The sequence below is a fragment of the Cupressus sempervirens genome, chromosome 1, assembly GCF_028749045.1.
Source record: "Cupressus sempervirens isolate cs-2001-9-10 chromosome 1, ASM2874904v1, whole genome shotgun sequence".
In the NCBI taxonomy this organism is placed as follows: Eukaryota; Viridiplantae; Streptophyta; class Pinopsida; order Cupressales; family Cupressaceae; genus Cupressus; species Cupressus sempervirens.
This window is the reverse complement of record NC_143118.1, coordinates 884,300,812-884,311,911: the sequence shown is the minus strand read 5'-3', so window position 1 is coordinate 884,311,911 and position 11,100 is coordinate 884,300,812. Positions and strand designations below refer to the sequence as shown.

The following is an 11,100-nucleotide window of genomic DNA, read 5'->3' as shown; positions in this document are numbered from 1 at the left end:
AAATTCTCATACAATAGCATTCATTCTGAATTATCCCTTAGGTATACCCACCTTGATTTTTGCAGAACCTAAAGTGTAGAAAGCTAGTCCTGGTTTTGTTGAAGTTGGTTCTAGATAATATGCAAGCATAATTGTTAATAAGACATAGCTAATCCTTAGATTTGTGAGTATTATTATCTTGGTATCGAACCTTTGTTATTGAATAGATGAAAAACACCAACAGAGTCATTTTTAAGGTTCACATGTGCATAAATGTAAACTTACAAAAAATGGTAATCCTACTTTTCAACCTTTATTGACAATTATCCTCCAAGATTAACAAAATCAAAATAAATTTTTTTTTGAGGGTAATATGAGATCCCTACCGCTTGTTAATTTTTTAACACAATCAATTACTAAGACTGATCACTAATAATACTTGCTCAAATTAATAATAAATGAATTGAATATTATTATAATTAAGCATGCTTAAAAGTGTATAAAAAAAGTCCTAAAATTATACTTTTAGCTTTGTCGTATCCAATGTTCTCCCAATAAAACATAGTATAATCACACTATTTCTTAAATAATACTAAAACACTTCCGAGCTTCTTGAATAAAATAACCGTATATCAAACCTAAAATTCCAGATAACAAGTCTTATAATTATATTCTTAAATTTGTTGTAAATGTTCTCATAAGACTTTAAAAAATTCAAATAAAAGAAATCAGAATTATATTCTTTCTTTTCTCATATATGTATCTTATGAAAGCTGTTTGATATGTTCAGAAGTCTCTCTCAATAAATATGGTAAGTTGTTCTCGCCTGTCTCTTATGACAGTTGTTTAATATACTCGGAACCCAACATTAAATAGATAAAAACTTCCATCTATTCACTCATGGTTTGGTAGATATTACAACCACTTTCTATAAAAAACATATTTCATTGAATCATACAATTCAATATGAAAATGGACTAAATAGTTCCACCTAATTCATTTTTAATGTTTGAATCCCTTGGTGTAAATTTTATTTTTTGATTTAATGTTACTACCTACTCAACCCTTCACACAAATACACAGAGTTAGCCCCCAGGCTATATATCAGAAACAATACCAACATAGAGAACTTGTGAAAGAAAAATGGCTGACATTTTGCATATTATTGGTGCTATATCTACTGTGGTTATTTTTCTAGTTATTTATATCCTCTTGTCCATATGGAGACCTTCAAATCATATTCCAAGTCTGGAAAAAAAGCATGTACTTATAACAGGTGGGTCAAGTGGCATTGGTCTTGAGATTGCTAAAGAAGCCATTGCCCAAGGATCTTATGTGACATTGGTAGCAAGAAAACTATCCAAGCTCAAGGAAGCTGCTGATGAAATTCTACAAGAACTTCAATGTGACAAGAATAGGATCAACATTAAGGTGTAGAAATTGATGAAATGAATCTTTGCGAACTTTATAATACTTATTAAGATTTGTTTATGTTCTAAGTTTTTAACAATTACTGCATTTTATGATTTATTATGAACTTTATAATACTTTTTGGATCTGATTATGTTATAAGTTTTTCACAATTAATATTATAAATTATTACATTCTATGCTGAAGATATAAGATAATATGATCTAAGATTTTAATGATAAAATAATTTTCCCAAGCAATTATTTGTATGGATTGAAAAAATCTACTTTTCTAATCCCACATCACCTTCATTTAGAAGTTCTTTAATTTTCTTTTGACAGGTTGCCGATATAAAAGACTATGGAGCCATATCTACAGCTATCAAAGAATCCTTTCAATGGATGCCAGTTGATGTGCTTATTTGCAATGCTGGGACAGGAAGTGCTGGGTATTTGGAGCAGATGCCAGTTGAGTGGATTGATTCCATAGTGGGTACAAACGTTATAGGAACACTCTACACTTTGAAGGAGGCTCTTCCATTAATGAAGGAGAGGAGCTTCAAGCATCCCTCGGCTCTTGTGCTAGTTGGCTCCACTGCTTCTCTGGTAAAAACAAGAACTCACACAAATGGAATGTTTAAATTTAGATGATACACTTATACCCTAGATTTTTTTTTCTTTCAGGCATGATTTCAGTCTATAATATTATTATGTATAGTTTTGTTAGTGTAAGATTATTTCTTTCTAGGTCTAGGATCAAGCTCCTTGTTTAACATGAGAATGAGGGTAAGATTAAGAAAAATAATGCTGAATCATAGGATTTGATTAAAACATCTAGAAAGATAACTTATATGAGTATACAATTCAAGTCCTTTCTTGTTAGTCTAATTAGCATTGTTAAATATGCTAAGAAATATGAATGTTTAAACTTAAATGATGCACTACCACCATAGATTTGTGGTTTATAGGATCTAACTGGATATGTTTGGTTTTCAGGCATGAGTTTAGTCTATAATATTATTATGTGTAGTTTTGGTAGTGTAAGTTTTTTCTTTCTTTGTTAGGATTGAACTCCATGTCATGTTAAATAAGGTAAGAGAAAGAAAAATAATTATGAGTCATAGAATTTGATTAAAATATCTAGAAAGATATTTTCCTTTGAGATGGTGCAGAAATTTGATGAGCTTGTTGTTCAGGACAGAGCTCCTTGTTGATCTTGTTGTAATCTTTTCTGTCTTAATAAATTTTTATCCCTCTTTTTCCAAAACATCTCAAAAGATAACTTATGTTAAACAAGGTAAGAAAAAGAAAAATAATGATGAGTCACAGAATTTGATTAAAACATCTAGAAAGATAACTTATATGGATATGTACTGTTTGTGTCTGCACAATTCAAATTATTTCTTGTTAGTCTAACTAGCATTGTAAAAGATACTTAGAAATATCATTCTCTAGTATGCATATCTAAAATATTCTCTACTATGTATATCTAAAATAAAAATGTACTAACATTCGAAGGTGTTTTTTCTCTTGGTAATCTTATAATGCTAATGGTCATCTTGATCTTTGCAATGATACCAGTATCCTTTGTATGGTGGTGGGGTTTACACATCTACCAAGTATGCACTCAAAGGGCTTGCAGAGACTCTCAGGCTTGAACTATTTCCATATAACATTGGAGTTAGTTTTGTGTGTCCAGGATTTGTAGATACTCCCCTTCTAAGCGAAATGGAAGGTGGGTATATCAAAACTTTGAATGTTTTGTATGATTATTCATTGTACATTAAGGTTTTCACGTAAGGAGCTTTGATTATATTAATGTTAAATAGATGGAATGAACTTTTCAAAGTTTATAAAATTATGTATTATACATTAAAAGCTTTAAGTATAATAATGTTAGATAGATGGAATCAGCTATTTAGAGTTTACAATATGATTATTGTATTGTACATTAAAGTCTTCATGTCCTTTAAGGAGCTTTGATTATATTAATGTTAAATAGATGGAACGAACTTTTCAAAGTTTATAAAATTATGTATTGTACATTAAAACTTTCATATATTGCGAAGAGTATTATCTTTGGAGAGTATTGAGTATATTAATGTTAAATAGATGAAATGAGCTTTCTAGAGTTGATGAAATGATTATGTTAGATTTTCATATTTCTTAAGTATACTAATGTTAGATTAATGAAATGGGATTTTCAGTCTATGAAATGACTATGTATTATACATTAAGATTTTTATAACATTTAGAATATATTGAGTATACAAATTGTAGAGTACACTAATGTTATATAGGTGGGATCGACTTTTTATAGTTCAAAAAATGACTAGTATTATACATTAAGATATCTTTTAGAAAATATTGACTATGCTAATGTTAGATAGATTGAACTAATTTTTAACATTTTAAAAAAATATATTTATAATCTATATATATTTTTATATTCAACATTTAGAATCACTCTCAGTAATTTTTTTCTGCATCTATGTAGATAGTGTAACTGATCCCGCCCTGGCAGAGGTGGCCCGAAGAGTCACCTTTTATGACAGAAGTAAAGCAAGGAATCCAAGTGAAGTGGCAAGGGTTACTCTAAATGCTGTTACACAAGGACAATCTTTTGTGACTTGTGGGAACGGTGGTAAAATGCTCTCAGTATTGACTGCTGGGATTTTGCCTGCTGATTCATTTGCCAATGCTGTGATGGACATGGTTGCAATGGTACCCTTAAAGATAATAGGCTACTTAATGATTGGATATGTTTATGCAGTCATATGGATCAACCATAGGGCCAAGTTCATCGTTGTTAAACCTGCTGCAGAAAAATTATGATATGCCACCGAGTTAATATTTCCTGATTATTATGCTTGGAGTTCAATACTTCATATCTTTTGTATTTGGGTTTAGGTAAGCCGAGTCAATGAAAGAGAATTGGTAGTTCTCCATTCTAATTTCTGTGTTTTTCCTTGCATGATGTTTGGTAGATTATTTATGATGGAGTCTGATGAGCATTTAACTTTCATTGCTTTTGCCTGCATGCATTGATTGGAATCTCGCTTACTAAAATTCTATTATAGGAAAATCTCATTTATCATTATCAGAAGAATTAAGTCAGAGTGTTCAAGTGTTCAAGTACATGTCTTCCAATTTTTTTTTTTATGGATAGATCAGTTTTTATTAATTTATATTTGAAAATACATTAGGGGAAGAAATCTAGTAGCCATTGTTATGTTCATTCTGGTGGAATGAGTAATTTTCTTCAAATGAAATGTAAAACATAATAGCTCATTCTAGAAATTTATAGATTGACGAATAGGGTCAGGTAAAGTTCTAGAAGTCATTTATCATGTAATGTTATTGATATGGACAAAATGGTTAATGATGGTTAATGAAATATATTAGTGCCACAGCACATTGAGTATTTTTCCATTTTAGTTTATTTTGCCCATCTAGATGTATTAGAGTTGTCCTGGGTTTCTACAAATTCCTAATAGCCATTGAGTTTAAAAATAGTACCTTTTACACAAATAGAAATGGATCAATCAGCAACCAAGAAAGGTAAAAATGATCAATTATTAGGATATGTGTGATCAACTATTACTACATGTGTGATCACCTATTAGTACATATGTTTTTTTTTTTAGACCTTTTTAAAAGTTATAATAGGGAGGATCCATAAGATAGAGTATCAGTCATTCCCCACAGCTACTAGATCTCTTCCCCTATCTCTTCCTCTATACATTGTTTATCTATAGACATGTCCTCATATGTCCTAATTTATTGAGCATCATATGAATATTAAATGTTGTTGTATTATATAATATTATTAATTGATTTATTTTTTAATAATAATTGATAATAATTAAATTTGAAGGGAAATTTTGAAGCTAATAAAAATTAAAATGAGGTGGAAACATTTTGAAGGAAAAATTAGAAGCAAAAATAACGAAGATAGAAAAACAGTGTGAAGTCTTATGTAAGACGTAGTGGTGTTTATTTCTAATATTATTTTTAATAGTTTACAACATGTCTTGGAAAAGAGTATGTTTAAATGAAATCATTAATAGTAAATCTTTTTGGAACAATAATTTTATTTTTTAAAGCTTACTTAAAAATTTCCGTGAATGTTCATTGGATTTAATTTTAAGAGATATTGTACTCAAAGAAGCTCTAGGAAAGATTCCAATTTATTATTTTCTCACCAAAAAAAATGGAACACCTAAAAGTGAAAATTTGAGACAATAAGACATAGAGTCTAACCTTATTCATCTAACGTCATGTGGAACTTGAATTAAGATTTAATAATAAAAAATTTAAGAGAATTTAAAAATTAATTAATGCTAAATTTGATTAAAAAATACTAATATAAATTTTAACTACATTATATGTACAAGGTATAAAAAAAGATATGATTATAACATAATTAAACAGTAATATAAAATTATAATAAAATTATAAATATTAAAAAAATAGTAAATAGTAATAGTATATCATAATAATATTAAGGCTAGAGCTTACAACTCAACGGTAAATTGTGAGCTTCTTATGTGGGAGGTCTAAATCCAAAACCTGCTCATACAAAAATATGAGCATCAGCCATTTATCAAAATAAATACATAATCCAAAAAATACATCCCAATAAAAAGAGTTTTAGAAGACTGCAATAGAAGATACATTTGAATGCATGAATATCTCTAATTGAACAATGATATCACATATGATGCTACTTGTATATCATCCTATTAAAAACAAAACATAACTCAAAAAATATTAGTTAGTTAAAAATAATTAACTATAAACCCTATAATATAACTAACCTCATGCACAAAATCAAATTTTATAGGTATCATGGATACACATAAGCACTTCTCAAAAACTCTTAAGTAATCTTCAACAACAGAGAGATGTTCACTTTCCTTAACTTTCAATAACTTTCGTCCATGTTGGTGATTACATCAAAGCCCATCAATGAGATTTAGATAGACTATAATTGATCAAACTCTCAAAGGAATAAAATATCCGAACCCCAATGGTAAGGATGGACCAAATTATTGAATAAGCATGCATCCCCTAATAGCTGTTTAAAATATCATACTAAAATTGTACTTTGACCCCCATCCGTGAGAATGAGATGGATTGGTGAAGAGAGAAAATTACCCTCAACTAGTCTCATTAGTGAGAAGCCATCCACGTACCAATGGATCGATCACCCAACCACCCATTCATGGAAATGAAGTAGAGAAATATAGTAAAACATTTACAAACCAACTCCAAATTACCATACATAGAGAAAGCCTATGATAGTAACTAAAGAAAGCACTAGAAACAAGATGAAGCCCTTACAAAAAAAAAAAAGTTGGGAAAGGTGATGATGGAACAAGTACATTTTCATTGATTTTTTGATCTAGATTTTTGACTAAAGGCCAAATTGGCCTATGAAATCTTTTTCTTTTTTGTTTTTTGTTTTTTTACACAATTTGGTTAAAATTTTGACCAAATTAGGGTTTCCCAATTTAGTCAAAATTTTGACCAAATCGAGTTTAATAACAAGAAAGAAAGAAAATGGTATAACATTTTCTTTTGTGTGGGAGGAGTTGGTTTGATGAGCTCTACGTGCATGGGAACCATTTGAGGTAAGAAGAAACCATTTTCTATTGATCAATCCCCTTAAAGTGTTGTTTATTGCATTTCGACTTGCCTTAGGTCCCTTTTCTATTTACATTTGCATTTCTCGTATGGTTTGTAGGTTGATTGAGTTTCCATTGTAGACATTTGACAAGTTTGAGTTATCATTGCAAACATTTGATAGGTTTTGAGTTACCATCACTAAGTGGTAGAAATCTACAACTGCTCTTATCGCATGATGAATTTGGAAAGGGTTTCATCAAATCGATAAGTAATTTGTTTTTTAAAATGTGTATTTGGTAAGAGTTTCATCAAAATGATATTATGTCATTCATAATTGGCTGGCTTGTTAATTTAATTGCACAATAATCTTTATAGTTTATTGTCCTCCCATTTCTAGAAATATTCCTACAAAATCCAACTAAGTGTAATGTATTAAGCCTTTTTCATATCACTATCCACTCAATTCAAAGATATTCAAGTTACACATTGTTGAATGCAAGAATTGTTCGATGTTCTTTAATTGGTAGTACTATAGTTAGATAAAATAATTTAGATGATAAGTGAACCTCAATATGAAAGTTAATAGGCTATGTACTTCATTACATTGACATCCTAATAATAATAAATATAATTAATAATCTTCTTTTCAAGCTAAAATAACCTAAATTCCATGCTATTTTACTAAAGCCACCCTTGTGATAATGTGGGTTTCCTTGTTGAATATGGTGGTTACCTCCCAATCTTCAATATCTCAGCCACTCCACTCTTTGGAAATGTTTCTCAACACCCCAAGGATGTATGCCAACCTCCAAACATCTATACAAACAACCACCACCTCTATCATAGGTTTCTAGAATGTTGTCTCACAGTTATTACATGCAACAGTAAATTAGTTTGTTGATTCGTGGTCAACTCTATGGTAAGGAGTAGGTTTTTCTGGGGACCAATATAATAGTACTCTAAAATTTCATATAAATCCCTCTCATCCTTCCTAATTCCATACAATGGAATATGCAACCAAAAAGATAATATTGCACTTTGACATTGTTCAAAATTTACTGTCTAAATAATGAATTAAGAAGATCTTGGTGATAACCCCAGAATATTAGACAAAACATTCAATATCAACCTTCATTGCCCTATATATAGGAATTTTAATGAATACCAAAACCATGAGATATGAAGAAGAAACAGTGACTATCATTCAAACATTATTGCCTAACTGTAAGTAGTGAGCTCTTGTTTTCAATCACCAAATGATGTTATATCCATTTATAATATCAACAATAGTTCTAGATCTTCTTTTCTCTATATAAGAAACTTAATAACCACCATAACTATGAAGTAATGGAGAAGATAGAAGGACTATAATATAAATACCAGTATATCAGCAATATTACACAAAAAAACTAATTTCTACTTCAAAAACTATACACAAAATCTTTCACTTACCTTCTCCATATCTCCCTCTATATCAATAACATGAGATTACATTTCTTTATAGAATAAAATGACTTTTTACCTTCCCAATGGCTCAAACAAGATGAATGATTTTTTACCTTCTACACTTTGTCAATTTTTAAAAATAATTGTTGACAACATTTCTTGGCAAATTTTACACTTTTTCTCCACATTTTGCATTTTAAGTTCTAATATACTTTCCTAGGCACCCTAAATAGGTTCAACATCACATTATGACATCTTAGATCTATAGTATATTCCACTTATGGCCTTTAATGGTCCCACTTTTGCCTCACTTTGACCCATAAAATTTAAAACAAGAAATTGGTCAACATGACTTTAATTTGAACACCTAATAACTTGATATGAAACAACTAATATCCTAATCTAACATGGCTCAAAACATACTAATTATAACTCAAATTTCATGAGAAATGGTTAGGGTGCCCTACACCACTACCTCAAATGGTGTGATATTACAATAAAGTCCAACACCCCTACACCAAATCTAACCATCATCTTGCTTGCATTGCTAAGATTCCCTATCAGAGAATCTTGTAAGGAAACCCACAATATAGTAGTAATCTCCATCTTTATCATGTACTTAAGGGTCAAATGTGTGGCAAAATGTGTGAGGCCCTTCCATAGGGAGATAATTCCCTCCATTTTAGTAATGGTTGTGCTACAGTGAGAAATTCATTTTTATTATCCTACCCTATTAAGATGAGCCCTTTTTTGTTGCAATGGTAAATCAATATTTTGAGGAACAAAGTCCTCAACTAGATTGAAACATAATTGAATTTTTTTTTAACACTCACATTGGTAGTAGCAACTAGACAAGAGGATCCACAAAACACAAAAATACCTCTATGAAAAATTATTAATAGAAAGGATACCAAGACTTATGATATATTCTAATAACTATGTTGCTTGTGTAGCTTTTGAACAAGGGCTAGCTCCAGAAGCTTACCTTAGAAATATTTATTTATTTCAAGTGTTCTAAGTCTACCATATGTTCCCTCTACACCTATACCTACTTTGACAGGAACAAGATTCACTTGTTCTTCCTCATCACCTTTGACAAGATCTTCACTTGCAAGTGAGTTTTCCTCAACACCTGAACCTTCTTTTTAAAAAGTACTTTCAACTATAGAGCTTTCTAAAGAATCTAGGCCAAACAATATTAAATCATGTGTAGTGGAGGATGAATTTATAAATTGCAATACTATACAAGTCTTTTTACACCATTGGATGACTATAGTTGGAACTCATATGCCATGCATATAGATCAATTTTCATTATGATTTTTAGATCACATATGCTAAGCACATGGTTGATTTAATCTATGGAATCATTTTTCCCTAGTTGTATTAGGTATTATGTAGGCATATTATTATTCTTTTTCTTTATCAAAGTATTTATCATTTGGGATGTAGTCCATTTTCAGGATCATGTCATTTATGCTCTATAAATAGTTGTTTTTAATTTAGGGCTTTAGAATAGAAAAATGTATGTCCCCTTTGGTTCGCATCAACCTACTTCTAGTCATTTATGAACTTAAATACTCTCTTTCTTTCCCACTCCTTTGTTCATTTATAGAAATTAATTATCTCTTTCTTACTTTCTTCATAGTATGTTGATGAAACTAACCTTTGAGCATTTGGAAACAATAAAAGACAAGGAAACATACCTCATCTCTCTTGATTTAAACCTAGCATAGATTTCTTTTATGAACTACTCTATGAAATATATAATGGTTGAAGAGTACTAATAGGAAGATACTTCATATGTTGTTTCTCTTGTTGAGAAAAAAATATGTAATAGGAAAGGATACTTGAGCTTGAAGTATTTGAAGGGAAAAAATCTTGCCATGGAAACTATTTGACAATAGGTGGATGGAACTATCCAGTGAACTACTTTGACTAGTATTGTTAGAATGAAAAGTTGAGAAGTCATATGTGCATTAAGTTTTAGTTTTCAAAAAGTAAGATGGTGCACTTCTAGTGATACTCTCAGAGTTTTCAAACTCGAAAAGAATTCTTGAAAAAAATCTCATACATTTTGTTTGTAATAGTAGCCACCAAATTCTATAAAACATTTTTTGTATGTAGATGGATAAAAGGCTTGATCTATCTATTCTAGTTAATTTTAAAGAGATTGGTAATGACATCTAAGGTTACTATTTAGTGAGGTTACTATTCAAAGAGGCATTACTAGTGGATATGGTAGTGGGATTGAAAGTTTATAACACTAACTTGATAAATTTTATTGTTGACAACTTGATTTAGTTTATATCTTTTGCTAGCAGAGTAGAAATTACAATTCATATTTTTTGATCACCCAAAACTAGGCTTCAAAATAACTTGAATGGGAAATGCCCACATGGAAAAAGCTATGGTTTTAATGGATTGGACCAAGTTTTAGGACTGAGCATACACATTGGTAAACTACAAAGTCTCAATAGTCTCACATGTCTTTACTTAATAGGATTTAACATAACTAAATGTTAGCTCCAAGAAATGTTATGCTCCCTAGATAATTTAAGTCCAATTATTGATTAACTCATCTTCTAGCATTTCATGAAAAAACTAATTTAATGTCTATGGAAACACTGGCTTCA

At 30.1% G+C, this 11,100-nt stretch overlaps 1 protein-coding gene across 1 annotated transcript; it reads left to right on the top strand.

The window, feature by feature from the left end:
- Positions 1-1,122: 1,122 nt before the first annotated feature.
- Positions 1,123-4,344, top strand: LOC149580664 (3-dehydrosphinganine reductase TSC10A-like). Its single transcript, XM_089814432.1, has 4 exons — positions 1,123-1,410; positions 1,731-1,994; positions 2,970-3,123; positions 3,886-4,344. The coding sequence occupies exons 1-4, from the start codon at positions 1,123-1,125 to the stop codon at positions 4,221-4,223; spliced, it is 1,044 nt and encodes a 347-aa protein (XP_089670558.1). The 3' UTR covers positions 4,224-4,344.
- The last annotated feature ends 6,756 nt before the right edge of the window (positions 4,345-11,100 follow it).

What these genes read in the sequence shown, in the direction of transcription:
- LOC149580664 (XM_089814432.1), top strand. Translation starts at nt 1,123, where the DNA reads ATGGCTGACATTTTGCATATTATTGGTGCTATATCTACTGTGGTTATT. An exon ending in TTGGCTCCACTGCTTCTCTG is followed by an intron (nt 1,995 to 2,969) that starts GTAAAAACAAGA and finishes CAATGATACCAG; the next exon opens with TATCCTTTGTATGGTGGTGG. An exon ending in CCTTCTAAGCGAAATGGAAG is followed by an intron (nt 3,124 to 3,885) that starts GTGGGTATATCA and finishes GCATCTATGTAG; the next exon opens with ATAGTGTAACTGATCCCGCC.